Source organism: Poecilia formosa, unplaced genomic scaffold (genome assembly GCF_000485575.1).
Source record: "Poecilia formosa unplaced genomic scaffold, Poecilia_formosa-5.1.2 Scaffold15, whole genome shotgun sequence".
Taxonomy (NCBI): domain Eukaryota; kingdom Metazoa; phylum Chordata; class Actinopteri; order Cyprinodontiformes; family Poeciliidae; genus Poecilia; species Poecilia formosa.
In genome coordinates, this window is record NW_006799954.1 from 520,174 (window position 1) to 534,571 (window position 14,398).

The following is a 14,398-nucleotide window of genomic DNA, read 5'->3' on the forward strand; positions in this document are numbered from 1 at the left end:
GTGTTCCTTCACCCTGCTGATTCAAGGACTGTGTTATAATAAAAGACTTGAACAGTGAAAAAGAGCTGCAAAAAAATCATTTGCCTTCTTTGACTATGTGTGTATGTGTGGGTGTGTGTGTGTGTGTGTGTGTGTGTGTGTGTGTGTGTGTGTGTGTGTGTGTGTGTGTGTGTGTGTGCATCATGTTGTCCAGATCAGATTTTATGGCCCAGCTGTCTAAAAATAGACGTCCAGATCCATGTCAGTGTCTTTAGTCTTTCTGTGTTGGAAGATTTTTGTTCATATTCTCACTCACATGTTCATTGCAAGGTGGTCTGCTTCCTGCTTAGTAACAGATTTAAATAGGGTGAGTATTTTCTCTTTGTTTGTATCTTTTTAATGCATCGGAGTAAACTGAGTGCAGCTTTCCTTGTCATTTAGTGATTCAAAGACGAACAATAGAATTCCCAAAATCTGGTGTGTATTTGTATTCAGGCTCCCTGTGCCTACACTTTGTAAAACCACTCTTGCTGCATTTCCAACTGCAAGTCTTGCCACTGATTTTTAGTTGGATTGAGCTCTGGACTTTGTCTGAGTCATTCTAAGTAAATTCATCTTTCTGAACTCTTGTTCTCAACTGCGCAGCATGTTTTAGGTGTTTTCCTGCTGCCATTCTTAATGGCATGCAGACGAGGTAATGCAATCACTTCATTCAGGCGTACTGGGGCAGAAATGCACATAAAACAGGATAGACTGTCGGCTCTGTGAAATGTTCAAAGCAATGCATATTGCTGTCCTATATGTTAGCTGCTTCAAAGTTTTCTATAACTGCTGCGTTTCTTTATGAAGTTGTTTGTTTACTAAGGTTCTCCAACAAACAGCCAAAGTCTTCAGAGAGGAGCTGCATTTGTACTAAACTACATTTTGGTGGACTCTATTGATTGCATAACAGTTTGTTGCACTGGATTTATTCCTTCGTTCTACAGGAATATCAGAGGAAATGGTGTAGAATGCAAATGTTTGCCATAATTTTCAGATTGGTAGTGGTAAAAACATCTTAAAACTATGTACTCTTTCCCTTTGTCTTCACAATTAAGTGTAAACAGAATAATTATGCTTTTTAAAGTAAAATGTGTAAAGAATCTACTGTAAAAAGATCAAGGTCAAGCTGTTAGAAATCTGCGGGCTGGGTTTGGTTCCCAGCCTGTTGACCTTTGACCCATGTCTTCTTCCTCTCTCACAACCCGCTTTCCTGTCTGGCCATCATTAAATAAAGGCCAGAGGAAACCCTTTAAAAAATAATCAGTTTTTCAAGATAATTTTAATTTGTGTATGAGTTTTATGACGGTTATGTTTTTGTTTTTTGTTTAAATATAATTTTAATCCATTCTTAAATGGATTATATATTATATATATATCATACCGTGTGTTTAATATGTATGATATTTCTTTTATCACAGGGATGTGTAAGGAGGTGAAAAATGACCTCCTGTGCCGTTAAATCTAAGAGCAATCCATACGCAGCAGTGCAAGTGGACCCCGACAGTGATTACATCACACCAGGTACGTTAGACCTGGAGCAGCTCTTCTGGACAGGCACCACAGCTCCATACACCCATGTCAACCAGGTCTGGCCAAGAATTTACATCGGAGATGAGTGAGTTAACTCAGACATCTTTGTTTGCATGGATGCACTCATACTATAAATTGTGTAAATAAATACAAGGTTTGTGCTGAAAGTATTGGATATGTTGCATGAAAACAGGAAAACAGCTCTTGAGCGTCCTGAGCTTAAGGACCTGGGTGTCACTCAAGTCCTGAATGCAGCAGAAGGAAAGTGGAACAATGTGCTCACTGGTGCTAATTACTACAAAGACCTGAACATCCAGTATCTTGGTGTGGAAGCAGATGACAAACCCACATTCAACATCTCCCAATATTTCCTCCTTGCAACAGAGTTTATCCACGAGGCCCTCAGCCAACCTCAGAGTGAGTTATGGAGTCTGATGTACAGAAAATGATTGTATATCTATAAGCTTAACCTCTGAGGAAGGTTCTTGTAGTTTGTTCTTTGGTCTAATGTGTCCCACCTGTTTATTTTTATTTTCAGACAAGGTGCTGGTTCACTGTGTGATGGGGCGAAGCAGGTCAGCCACCTTGGTCTTGGCGTACTTGATGATGAAGCACAGCTTAACTGTAGTGGAAGCCATTGAGCATGTGCAGCAGAAACGCTGCATCCTGCCTAATCACGGCTTCCTGAAACAGCTCAGAGCACTGGACATCACGCTACAAGAGGACAAGCTGAGGCAGAAAAGACACGTGGAAAACCAAGAAGGCAACAAAACAACATAATATACCTCTGTACTTTATTCTCTCTGTGATGTAGCCTGATTTGAACATAAGTGTATATTTTTTTTATTGTGGATTCTTTTTAATCCACACAGGATCAAACTGAACCTCTGAGAAAGGCATTTTATAGCATCTTAGATCACCTTGGCTTCTTATCTGGCCACATTTCTTATTAGGATTAGTTCCGTTTATGTACATCTGTTGATTTTCTTGCACGCATAAATCAAAAAAACATTTTTTTTTTATTTTTTTTTTTTTATCAAAGTTGAGGTTGAAGTTGTGGGTGGATCATTCCAGAAGCTTAACATTACCTAATCTTATACGGTTTTGAGTTCAGTTTTGGGTGGGTCTGTGTATTGGTTTTCTTGTTTTAAGATGTTCCTGCATTTTGCATTTACCTGTCTGCTCCTTTATCATTCCATAGGTTTCTGGGATTGTTTTCATCCATTTTTATGAGTCATTCTCCCTCTGTTTCTCCCTTGTGGTTATCATTCATCTTCTGCATCTACGCTTTCTGCTTCTCCTCAAAATAGCCCTGTGTTAGTAATCACTTACCTGTTTTCACACCAGGAACCTTCTCCCCAGCAAACACTTACCCAGTGTTCCCATCTTTGTTAGATCTTCCTTTTTTCCTCCTCCTGTCTTGCCAGTTGCCTCTTTGGGGGTTTATGTCTTTATGTATCCAGGTACTGATGTTAGTTTACTCCTCAGGTGTTCATTAAAATTCACCTCATCCTAATGCTTGTCTCTCTTCTGTTTGCATTTGCTTCCTCTTACAAAAAGTAATGAAATAATAAGGTTCACAAAGAATCACAACTAAAAGTTAATTGTAAAATCTATTTGATTTGTTTATTTTGTCGTTGGAATTTATTAAAAGGTATATTACTGCATCAAAGAACAAAGAAACAGCTTAATAAATGAGAAACAAACAATAGTTTAACATAAGAAGGGTGTTCAATTCATAAATTGAGCCAGTGTTATCTATTTGGTCCGAGATGTAGAGCACACAGATTGATCAGTAGTTATTAGCGTCGTGGTGTAGTGATACGTTTCTTTTAATTCTGGAGTTCAGTGATTAACATAGAAATAGATAAGAATATTTGGGTTGACAGACATGAACAGTAATTACATACAACATGTTGTGGGACCTAGAAATTACAACGACATATTCAGGAAGTGCAATAAAATAAAATAAAATATTAGATTCTAAGTGGTTTCCAATGGTTTACACTATTTACAGCCCCTCCATAAAGTGATTTAATTGGAGTGCAGCACATGCTGAGGTCATGAGAAAACCAAGGACTGATTAAAACGGAGAGAGCGACGTCAGAGAACAGGGCACAGCGTCCTTTTTTGAGTCAGCTCTTCGTCCAGCTTCAGGAGGAGTGTCAGGAAGTTCCGGTTGGGATAAATGGCCCGTTTTTTGACAACATGTCTCAGAGCATCTCTTAGTGAAAAACGATGCCTCAGCATGAGGTAAGCCAGGACCAAAGTGGCTGATCGACTCACACCCATGATGCAGTGGACCAACACTTTCCCTGTGGGAAAGGATGAAAAAAAAAAAAAACATCAGTGAAAAGGAAATAAAAACTTAATTTTGCTTAATATTTTTTGAAAGATAATGAAATTTACCATCGTTGCTTTTCAGGCCTTTATGAATGAAGTCAGTAGCAGATTTAAAGTATTGGCTGAGGTCAAAGTGGTCCGAGTCTTCCGCTGGGATGCCAAAGTAAACACAGGTGTTCCCATAAAAGCTCTGGTCACCGATGCTGCCCTGCTTGGAGTGTGCTGCGTTCAGAACATGAGTGATGCTAAGCTTATGCAATCTGTTTTTGTTCTGTGCAACAGCCCTAAGAATCACAAAGAGGACATACATAAAACAAAACTGTGGGATTACATTAAGTAATCACAGTTCAGCAGCACAGACAATTATGTAAGCATTCAATAACTGTTATGTACTGACAATATGAACACACATTTTTGACAGGTTCAGGATAATATATAATTTCAGCATTTATAAGAGCTGATAAGCCTTGTAATAACTGATTGTGCCAGTTATTAATAATGGCAGTTATTTTCTATTTAGTCATAGACCTGCTAAAATCTTCCAAATTCTAGATTAATACAGGTTCTCCATCAAATTAGACAATAATTTTAAAAAAAAACCAGCTTGATATTATATTGTTTCTGCTTTCATACACAGCACACACTCACACATTTCCTATGTACAAGTTGGGCCAGACTTCATCCACAGGTGTGAGCTCCAGCGTGCAGGAGTCCAAGATGAGCTCAAGTTCCTTGATGACCACCAGGTTCTGTCGCTGGCCGTTCCTCGACATTCTTCCTGCATGCAGAGTCCGGCTCTGAGCAGACGCCTGCGCTGCCCTCTGATGCCACAGCCCGCCGCCTCTTCATCCGCTCGATGAGAGGCATGAGCAGCTGGTTGATTTATTGAGTGGCGCTCAGCCCGGCTCCGAAATTAGCCCGGTGTTTTCCACGTACTCTTGCTGGCGGGACGTTGGGAGTTATTTAATGTTGCTGGTGGATTGATTAGTCTGTTCACGTGTGATTCTCTCTTTTCTCTCTCTCTCTCTCTCTCTCTCTCTCTCTCTCTCTCCTTCTCTCTCTTTCTCTCTCTTGACACAAGGGTCAAAAACAGATAGGGGAGGAGGGACACAGCTGAATAGTGTGGGTCACAAATGCAGAAAGTGATTCTTGTGGAATGATAGCAGCATTTGTATTTTAGCTTTTATGTTTTCTGCATTCATATTTTGTTTGTGGATTATCTCTGTTGTTAAGATGCCTGCTCCTTTTCTCTCCCTAAGCTGTTTCTCCCCCAGTCATTACCCTCTCCTGTTATGCATTCCAATAATCGTCCTCCCCATGCATTAGAGCCCCTCTATTCAGTTACTCCTTGGTCAGATCCTCTTTTGGCTGTTTTCCTTGGTGTTTTTGCTCTTTGTTGCAAGTCCTTTTTTTCCATCTGATAAAAATCCAATAACAGTGATTCTGCCTGCCTCCTGCCTGCATTTGGCCAAACTCATCCATAAACGATAACAACAGGAAACAGGCATAACCAATTTAACCAAATGATAAAAGAAATGTTCATTTCAGCTCTTTTTGTCTTTCGACATGCAGTGTTTGCTCAAGGTCCACAAGCTGTCGTAGAAATCCCCTGTTAGGGAAAATCCAACGCTTCTGTTGCACACAGCGTATTGAAGAGCGAAGACTGAAGCCATGGCGGATCATCAGGTAGGCCAAAACCAGCGCAGCCGAGCGGCTCACTCCCACAGCACAGTGGACAAAAATCTTCCCTGAAAACCATTAAAAAAAAGAAACATATATATGAAAATCCACTTGTTTGTCACTTGTAATTTGTCAAAGAATGTCAGCTCTACCTCCTGATGATAAAGCCTGGTGAATAAACTCTGCAGCAGGGTGGAAAAAAGGCGAGAGGTCAAAAGTTGGTAGGTCGTTGGCGGGTACACCGTAATACTTCACCGTGGTTCCATAGAAATCATCAGTGCCTTTGCAGCAGAGTTTCCCGTGGGAGGCGTTCAGCACATGAGTGATTCCCAGCTGCCAGAGTCCAAACTTATCATGAGACATAAACCTGAAACAAGAGTAAAATACGTTGATTTGACAAGCATCACACAATGTTTTGCAAAATGATTCATACATTCATACATATTCTTTTAACATCAAGATTTTGGGGGGAAATTGTATGTAATAGATGAGGGAAAAAGATATATGGTTTTCATTTTTTTACTATTAAAATGCAAAAATGGATTCATAAAAATAAACTAATCTCCCTTTTAGTCTCTCTCTCTATACACTTACATATACTAAAACATATAATATGTTTTAAAAATTTATTATGCCGCTTTCCTCAAATAATCACAGTAAATTGAGATGACTGTTTCTCCTTGAAACCGATCCCAATTTTGCCATTCAATACTGTCAAAAATATATTTTTTATATAATAAAATTTAAATATATTATTTATTATTTGACATGACATTGGGCACCGTACTATTTAAAATCACCTATTGCTGCAATTCCAGGCCTTTTGGGCTATTCCTTTTTGCTGTACTGCCAGAGTTTGATCAGCTAAAGTGATCATTGGTTTTCAATTCTTGCCACAGTTTATCAGCTGAATTTAGGTCTGGAGTCAAACCAGATACTGCAAACAGATATGCTTTTATCTAAACCATCTAAAAAAAATTTCTCTGTGTGTATGTTTAGAGTTGATACTACAAGAAATTGAACCTCCACCAAAGTCTCACATATTTTCTAGCCTCTAACAGGTTTTCTTCTAGGATTGTCCGTAAATTAGCTCCGTCCACCTTCCCATCAACTCTGCTCAGCTTTTCTATCACTACTGAAAATTAGGGCCGCATCATGATGCTGCCACCACTATGTTTCACAATGAAGATGCTTCCGGCTAGATTTATGGAGTTCATAACAAATGGTCAACCTGTTGACATATTATACCACCTGAGCTGTGGAGCTCTGCAGCTGCTCTGTTCTTGTTCAGTCTTGCTCAGCAGTCACTGAAATTATTATTATTTTATCAGTGTGTCATATAAACCCAAATAAAAGGTTTGTGGTTGTAATGTGACATAATGGGGAAATTTCAACATGTGAATATGCTTTAAATGCACAATATTAGTGTATGTAACTATGTCAAGCTAACTGCAGACCAGGATACTCACATGTCCCCCAGAAAAAGACTCGGCCACACCTCATCCACATGGTGACACGAGCGAGGAGCTGAATGTAAAATCTCCTCAAGCTCCTGAAGAGTTGGAGTCTCACCTGTGCTGCAGGTGTGTTCTTCCTTCTCCTCTGTATCTGTCCGCTTTGAGTCCTCTGTAACACATTTCTCCCCCATTACACCACCTGACATTTCTGTGTTTTAAGCGCTTACGCCACTCTGTAGTTTTCCTGAAGAGGAAATGACCTTCCCTTCCACTCTACCAGTGACTGCCACAAACAGGTGGTGCACTTTAGCACAGGCTGCTAAAAACACTCTGTCATTTGGACACATGTTTGCAATCATGTCAGTCTTTAAAAGCCACTTTATAGTTCTTGTAAATCAGCCAAAGAGGGTCATAATTTTGTCCCTTTTTTTTTTTACTTATCTGGTGTAACATTGCCTGTAATCAGAGCCTTGCTTTTCCAAGGACTGGCCTGCAGGGGTCAGTATGTTCCCAGCTGCACGTCTGCATGAGGCAAGGAGCTCTTCTTTGCCGATGTTGTTTGTTAGTGGAGTCTTCCTGTTTGGCGTTGCCTAGTTGTCTGAAACATGTTGGCCATGACACAATCCTGGGAGTGGAGAAACAGGCAGAAAGTTTATCCGAGACGTCCAGCAGCACTGTGACACTGGGCCTTTTTGACAAGGTAGGCTGACATTGACTTGAAATTATTTTTACAGCAAGTTTAGAACAACATTCTGTGCTTTATGTGGCATATTTCTTCTCAGCTGAGTGTATTCGCCCCCCTTTTTTAGGTTTCTAAAAGAATATCTCTTTGTGTCTCTGCTTTGGGGACACTGTAAGCCCTTTGTCGAGCTGTCTTTGTCTGAAACACACTGGGAGCTTTCTCTGTCCCAGTTGGGTGTCACTGCTCCCTGTGACTCAGTGTAAGCTGACCAAATGTGCTGACATGGCACTTATTCATCCCCAGTAAAGCCTCGGCCACAGAAGATACCAACCAACACTGGAGCCTAGATAAAAATAAGCGATTTCTCTTTTAGGGGCAGAGCAGAAGCAGTGCTGGTGAGTTATTTAAGTTTCAGATATATGTAAATATGTAGCACTCTTTGGCCTGCTTGCTAGTTTCATTACTTGCTCTGTTGTTCACTGGTGACAGTGAATGACAGATGATTTGCATTTAGTGTGGGGTAAAATTAAGTAATGTATTTTGGGAACAGGGAGGTTTCAGTAGCAGCTTGAACCTAAGTTCAATGCACACACTTTATTGAAAGTGTTGGAATAATGTTGACATCCTAGTTCTATAAACATAGAACTAGAACAAGTGGCAATCAGAAAAAAATAAAAACTAGAAGTAACACTAAAATTATAAGGTTAGATTATCATAAAGATATTTTAGAGGATCTTCCCAGGACAACAGTTTTGCCCACTATGACATCATTCTACTAATAGCGGTCATACTGGTTCAAACAAGAGAAATGTTGGTTTTGTGGTATTTCTCGGTTGTTTGTCTTATTCAATAAGTATCAAAGGGTGTGGATACATCTTAAAACATAAATGGAAATAAGGGTGGTGCAACCAAATAATTGGAAAAGCACCTATCAGGCTTTTCCTGATTTTCTGGTTACTTTTCAGATCTGGCTTTGTTATTTTTATTTATTTATTTATTTTTTGCCCAGAAAAAATAGAAAAGACATACCACCACTTGGGGGTGGTATAGTGAACTTCATAAAGACAGAAAGCATCATGAGCAAAATACATGCTGAAAGCTTGGAACAGTGTCTCAAGGCATCAACCAATAAATTAAATCTTCCAAATGGACAGTGACTCCAAAGCGTATCACCAGATTAAATAGAAAGTGGATTAAGGACTTCAAAGTCAGTGGATCAGAGTGGTAGCCACACATTTCCATCACTTACTTAGGAAGTGCAATCAAAATGCTGAATATAAAGACATTTAAAAACACTTGTCTCACTCATAACTTGCATCATCTTGCAGAAAGTTTTTTTTTTTTTTTGTATTTAAATTTGCAGCTCTTTGTCATGGTAAACAAAACATGCTGGTAAAAGTGTAATGTACAAAAATATGTTATTATCAGGTTAAAAAAAAGCCTGTTTTACAAAAGTGTTTTGGTCTGAAACTGGTCACGATGTTGGCATTCAATACTATTAAATGTATATAGAAAACATAAAATAAATATACATAATTTTGTTAAAAAATTTGCCTTGTACAAAGACATTTGTTGCAAGGTCAGTGCAACAAATAACAGTGTTCAGCAGCCTCATATTTCCTTAAATAGTCAATTAATTGTAACATAAAGTGCAATGTCATGGATTCTATGCTGCAAAATATGGTAGTGATTTCAAGCCAGTCAAATGTCTCCTGAACACGAATGCTATCGTTTATTTTACAAAGTTGACACAACTCCAGTCACGTTGGTGCAGAGTTGCAGACCTTTGGAGCAACATCATTGCAAGCTTATCAAAAGGTCAAAGAGTGAAAACTAGAGGGGTGGGGGGAAAGAGCTGAAGCACCACAGCTAATTAATCAATGTTGAGTCTTTGTGCAGTACAGAAGGTCACTTACTTTGTTTCTATCTGAAGATTTGCATAGTTTGCAACTCTTGCTGTGTTTCTCCAAGTAATATGGTCATCTATTTTCTCTAAACCCTAAAACAACAGCTGGAGAATAAAGAGGACAATTGTTTGTTTTGGTTTAACCTTCACCTGCTTCTTGCACATGCTTATAATACAGGGTACTGTTCTGTGGTGGTGTAAACCGCCCTGAACAAACAATACAGGTTGTTATGACAACAACAAAAAAAATGAAATAAGAGCTGGAGAAGACACAGCAGACAGTCGTACCAATACATTGCATCTAAAATCGGGATCAGAACGAGGGATAAAATTGCAAAAATTGAGCAAATGAACAAATAGATGTTGTATGAAATATAAGAAAATTAAATCTTCTCCCCTAAATTATCAAATAATAGTCAAGATTAATTAACAGGAGAATGGAAGTTGGGAGGAAGGATCATATAAAACAGTTACGTTTGTGAATGTGAATGTGAATACAAATACATTCCACACTTCAGATTTTTTTTTGTTTTTTAAACTCTTTGATTTATTTGTGCTATATGAAAACATTTTCTCTTCTTTCTTTTGGTCTACGATGTAAGACTCGCATAAAAAGCATTTGGCTCTTGTGGCTTTGCTGAAACAAATTTTAGAAAAAAATACCTGTAAATTCACTGTAAGTCAGTGAACTTCCAGTTCTTTTCAGATGAAAACATGCATTCATGATGCTTTGTGTTTCTGTGTGCAGCAGGATGTCGGAGTCAAATGGCCGCGTGAGTGCCTGGAGCAGTAGCCAAGTGGGCCAGTGGCTGCAGGACGAAGGTTTCGGGCAGTACGTGGACTTGTTGTGTACGCAGCACCGCATCGACGGCGTCAGTCTACTGGCTCTGACTGAAGCTGACCTGCGGGGTCCTCCCCTTGGCCTCACCGTGCTGGGACACATCAAGCGACTGAGTGTAGCCCTCCGCCGCCTCCAGAGGGAGAATAAAGCTGAGTTGGAGGAGCTAGGTCTGTGGCCTCCAGACGCTAACTCTGCTGGACTCTCGCTGGGTGCTCCAAGGGCCGAGTGGAGCTGTGATGGAGCTGAAAGGAGGGGATGTAATGGTGGAGATCATTTGTGCAATGGGATGGAGCTGCGGCTGAGGAACGGTAGCAGCCGTGGGTGTGCGCCTGGGACAGCGCTGTGTCAAACACACTCCAACGGCAGGTTTCGACAGCCAATGGTGGGCCGATTGGATCCTGAGGTCTGGAAGACGGTCATTAGTTCTGTATATGTATTCTTAGTGTGTGGACTGACCTCTTTTGTCATGGTTATTGTGCATGAGCGTGTCCCTGACATGAGGACTTACCCGCCCCTTCCTGATATATTCCTGGACAGGTACGAACCGACCTGCTTACCTTGTGTGTTTTTGCAACAGTAACATCAGTGAAAATCCACACGAGGACTCCAATGCTTGTTCTGCAACTTTATCTCCTTTGTTTGGAAACACATTCTATTAATCTACAGACTGACGCATATTTTCCTTCTTCCACAGTGTACCCAGAATCCCTTGGGCGTTTGTGATGGCTGAAGCTTGTGGCCTTATCTTGTGTTACATGTTTTTGTTGATCCTGCTCCTTCACAAGCACAGGTATCGCCTTTTCCAATAATCCAATAATGAGCACTCTCCTCATTGTGGCTCACTGTTGCCCGGAGGATTGACACAAGCTTCCGTTCTGTCTGTAATTCAGGTCAATTCTCCTCAGACGCCTGTGTTCTCTGATGGGAACAGTGTTTCTGCTTCGTTGTTGCACCATGTTTGTCACCTCGCTCTCTGTGCCTGGGCAGCACCTGAAATGTTCCAGCCTGGTGGGTTAAACAGAAGTGTTACTGTAAACAACAGAGTTGCTATGTTTTTATCCTTAAGTGAGTAGCTGGTAACTACAATCATGAGGTAACTGGGTGACTCAAAGTAATTTTTTTTTGTCCCTCAAGTCCTACGGTGATACTTGGGGAAAGATCCAGAGAGCCCTGGCCATATGGAGTGGGTTTGGGATGACTCTTACAGGTGTCCAAACCTGTGGAGACTACATGTTCAGCGGCCACACTGTGGTCATCACGATGCTCAACTTCTTTGTGACTGAATGTAAGTTGGGTTTTTTTAATTTTTTTTTTTATTTTGCTATGACTGTCTTATCTCTTAAGAATAATGGAGGCAAAGACATTGCTCAATGTTTCTCCTGTGTCTTTTGTTGGAGCAGTTAATGAATTCTCAAGACTGTGTAAAATATCCATCAGCATCACCTCAGGTTATATGCCAGGCACTCAGTTCTGCTAGCAGCAGTGTTCTCACTAAAACTCTGAGAACTAAGCACATCAACTCAGTTTACAGTCCTTACACTGACTGTAAACTATAAGTAATGGAGTAGATAAAGAACAGAAGACTCAGAATTAACTCAAACTTATCTTAATGTTGATATTAACCTTAATAAAATATCTTACTGAGTGTACCAATTTGAAGATACACTCAAATTGTCTTTTTATCTTTTAAAAACACAAAATCAAAAAAGATAACATGAATATTGAAAAAAAAAAAAAGCATTTGCTTTGGAAATCTGAGTCTGGAAAATTATGGAAATTTCACATAAAAATGTAAAGGAACCCTGCCCGTCCGTCTACCAGATTTGTTCTGCTAATTTCTTATACTTCCAGACACACCGAGAAACTGGAATTTGATCCATACCATCTCCTGGGTGCTGAACCTGTTTGGGATTTTCTTCATCCTGGCGGCCCATGAGCACTACTCCATCGACGTCTTCATAGCCTTCTACATCACCACACGCCTCTTCCTCTACTACCACACATTAGCCAACACCCGTGCCTTCCAGCACAGTCGCAGGGCTCGCATTTGGTTCCCCATGTTTTCCTTTTTTGAGTGCAATGTGAATGGACCCGTTCCTAACCAGTACCACTGGCCCTTCAGTAAACCAGCCTTCATGAAAACTCTAATTGGATGAAGAGTCTTGAACGATAATTTAGCTTTTTTGTAGCAGTGCCTCAAAGAATTTTCTGTGATATTAATGATACTATTATGATCGTATTTCTTCTTTTGCAGATTAATTGTTGTTTTTCTCAGGTTCAGGTGAACAGCTATGCAGTTTAAGTTTAGTACTTTAAAAATCTTTAAAAAGATGAGACTATTTTCACCTTCTGTCAGTCTGCTAAATAGAGCTAGCAGCTAGTTAGCTTAGCATACAGGAAACTAAAACACAGACATGGAGTTGGATAAAAAGCAGAAATAAGCCATAGTTTTTGTGTGAAGCACATTTAATCAATCAGACGTGTAAATGTTGAAAAACTTGCATTTCTTCAAGTTTTCTGGAACATATTCAGATTGGTGGTAGCTAGCTCCAACCGTTGCCTCATAATTAGCATATTTCTATTATGACTGAGTTGGCTGAGTTTTGTTATTCACAGTATTCTTAACTGTTCTTTCAGATTTAAATTGCACGTCTCTTAATAAATTAATAATACTCACTTGTATATCATAAAAGCGAAGGATACTGGCATTTTCTGGAAGATTGTACACTATGTAGCATTTTTATTGACTTCCACTTTTTGGATGTTTACAGTTCAATGGTAATTTGTCAAATTTTGTATACAAAGTAATGCATGTGACAGGTTCTTTTTTAAAGAGTGAATTCGCTGAAAGTTTACATTTTGCTGCAAAGAGCACTTTAGTAAGTGCAACCAAAATAGCCTTTTTATCAATATGCAACCAAATACTTGACCTCCTCATGTTTTGCAAAGAAAAAAAAAAGAGATCTATTTCAGGGACATTTTTATTTTTGTCATTTTACATTAAAAGTGAATGTTTGACTTATAATCAATTTGAAATGTAAAAATAAGTTTATGATTCAGTTATTTTTTGTATTTTTGTCCTACTTTTGCATATAGTGTAGAAATACTTGACATTTGTTACTTGGTTGAAAAAACACCTTGTCTACCAAAGACTGGAAGTTTGTTTACAATAATGTGGCTTATTTTTTTTTTGTTTTGTTTTTTTGTCTTTTATCTCATGAATGACGTTTATGCTTAGGAAAACTTTCATATTGGTCTTCAGATTTCTTTACACTGTAGCTGTTGCATGTGTCTTTTTGTAAATGACCAAAAAGAGCAAGTTGCATCATGCAGTCTCTTCGTTCTAAGAAATGTGTCTTAAACATGCAATTTTAACATAACCTGTGCATCTGTTCCCCACCTTAAAACAAATGTCTGACAAATCACTGTTCAAATATTTGAATTAAAGAAATGCAGGGCTGCACACCCACCGATATAAACCATCATTGTAACTCTCAGCTTTCATACACTAACCTCTTGGTGACTGCGTCAGATCTCGTCTGAAGATGGTATGTATTTGACAAATTAGGGCTGCTGTAATTCTTATTAATATATTTGGAATAAACAAAACTTTTATTCCAAATTCATCCAATGTAGACTCTGGTTGTGGGTTTTTTTTTTTGTTTTTTTGTTTTTTAGTGGTTCATATACAAATGTTATGAAATTCCCTAACTGCGTCATTGTAATCACAGTTTAAATGTTTTTTTGTGAACTTCTGACTAAAATTTAAAAAACAGCATTTCTGTTATTTTAGGTAGCTCTGTGGCTGAAGTGAGCCTTTTTTAAACAGGAGAAAATGTTTTATCTCCTAGTAAAACTAAAAATATTAATTCTGTCTGTGGGTTAAACCAATTTGAAATTATTGAAGCAATTTTTTTTTACTGCTAGAACAATTAATC

The 14,398-nt window shown here is 39.0% G+C and overlaps 4 protein-coding genes across 7 annotated transcripts; 2 read left to right on the forward strand and 2 right to left on the reverse strand.

Moving 5' to 3' along the window:
- Positions 1-173: 173 nt before the first annotated feature.
- On the forward strand, positions 174-3,063 carry LOC103134055 (dual specificity phosphatase DUPD1-like). The gene is made up of 4 exons (XM_007546119.2): positions 174-346; positions 1,440-1,636; positions 1,745-1,968; positions 2,090-3,063. Exons 2-4 carry the CDS (start codon positions 1,461-1,463, stop codon positions 2,329-2,331), a joined length of 642 nt encoding a protein of 213 aa, XP_007546181.1. The 5' UTR covers positions 174-346; positions 1,440-1,460; the 3' UTR covers positions 2,332-3,063.
- A 299-nt stretch (positions 3,064-3,362) lies between these two features.
- LOC103134056 (dual specificity protein phosphatase 13-like) lies at positions 3,363-5,208 on the reverse strand. Its single transcript, XM_007546120.2, has 3 exons — positions 4,543-5,208; positions 3,961-4,178; positions 3,363-3,866 (listed from the first exon to the last, which is right to left on the reverse strand). Exons 1-3 carry the CDS (start codon positions 4,665-4,667, stop codon positions 3,655-3,657), a joined length of 555 nt encoding a protein of 184 aa, XP_007546182.1. The 5' UTR covers positions 4,668-5,208; the 3' UTR covers positions 3,363-3,654.
- Positions 5,209-5,308: 100 nt separating this feature from the next.
- LOC103134057 (dual specificity protein phosphatase 13) lies at positions 5,309-7,325 on the reverse strand. The gene is made up of 3 exons (XM_007546121.2): positions 7,044-7,325; positions 5,727-5,941; positions 5,309-5,642 (listed from the first exon to the last, which is right to left on the reverse strand). Exons 1-3 carry the CDS (start codon positions 7,235-7,237, stop codon positions 5,434-5,436), a joined length of 618 nt encoding a protein of 205 aa, XP_007546183.1. The 5' UTR covers positions 7,238-7,325; the 3' UTR covers positions 5,309-5,433.
- A 256-nt stretch (positions 7,326-7,581) lies between these two features.
- Positions 7,582-14,089, forward strand: LOC103134058 (sphingomyelin synthase-related protein 1-like). Of its 4 annotated transcripts, none has more exons than XM_007546123.2 (7): positions 7,582-7,731; positions 8,017-8,108; positions 10,368-10,997; positions 11,155-11,250; positions 11,351-11,468; positions 11,595-11,745; positions 12,312-14,089. In XM_007546123.2, exons 3-7 carry the CDS (start codon positions 10,372-10,374, stop codon positions 12,614-12,616), a joined length of 1,296 nt encoding a protein of 431 aa, XP_007546185.1. In that variant the 5' UTR covers positions 7,582-7,731; positions 8,017-8,108; positions 10,368-10,371; the 3' UTR covers positions 12,617-14,089. The 4 variants fall into 4 exon arrangements, with proteins under 4 accessions (XP_007546185.1, XP_016523924.1, XP_007546184.1 ...); XM_016668438.1 differs by having other exon boundaries at positions 10,371-10,997; XM_007546122.2 differs by lacking the exon at positions 8,017-8,108.
- The last annotated feature ends 309 nt before the right edge of the window (positions 14,090-14,398 follow it).

Bases quoted from the DNA above. Each gene is read 5' to 3' on its own strand.
- LOC103134055 (XM_007546119.2), top strand. From the start codon at position 1,461: ATGACCTCCTGTGCCGTTAAATCTAAGAGCAATCCATACGCAGCAGTG. The intron at 1,637-1,744 runs GTGAGTTAACTC...GCATGAAAACAG, and splicing joins AGAATTTACATCGGAGATGA to GAAAACAGCTCTTGAGCGTC. The intron at 1,969-2,089 runs GTGAGTTATGGA...TTTTATTTTCAG, and splicing joins GGCCCTCAGCCAACCTCAGA to ACAAGGTGCTGGTTCACTGT.
- LOC103134056 (XM_007546120.2), bottom strand. From the start codon at position 4,667: ATGTCGAGGAACGGCCAGCGACAGAACCTGGTGGTCATCAAGGAACTT. The intron at 4,179-4,542 runs GTGAGTGTGTGC...TGTGATTCTTAG, and splicing joins AACTTGTACATAGGAAATGT to GGCTGTTGCACAGAACAAAA. The intron at 3,867-3,960 runs GTAAATTTCATT...CCTTTCCCACAG, and splicing joins AGGCCTGAAAAGCAACGATG to GGAAAGTGTTGGTCCACTGC.
- LOC103134057 (XM_007546121.2), bottom strand. From the start codon at position 7,237: ATGTCAGGTGGTGTAATGGGGGAGAAATGTGTTACAGAGGACTCAAAG. The intron at 5,942-7,043 runs GTGAGTATCCTG...CTCTTGTTTCAG, and splicing joins AGTCTTTTTCTGGGGGACAT to GTTTATGTCTCATGATAAGT. The intron at 5,643-5,726 runs GTAGAGCTGACA...AATGGTTTTCAG, and splicing joins CCAGGCTTTATCATCAGGAG to GGAAGATTTTTGTCCACTGT.
- LOC103134058 (XM_007546123.2), top strand. From the start codon at position 10,372: ATGTCGGAGTCAAATGGCCGCGTGAGTGCCTGGAGCAGTAGCCAAGTG. The intron at 11,469-11,594 runs GTGGGTTAAACA...TTGTCCCTCAAG, and splicing joins ACCTGAAATGTTCCAGCCTG to TCCTACGGTGATACTTGGGG. The intron at 11,746-12,311 runs GTAAGTTGGGTT...TTATACTTCCAG, and splicing joins CAACTTCTTTGTGACTGAAT to ACACACCGAGAAACTGGAAT.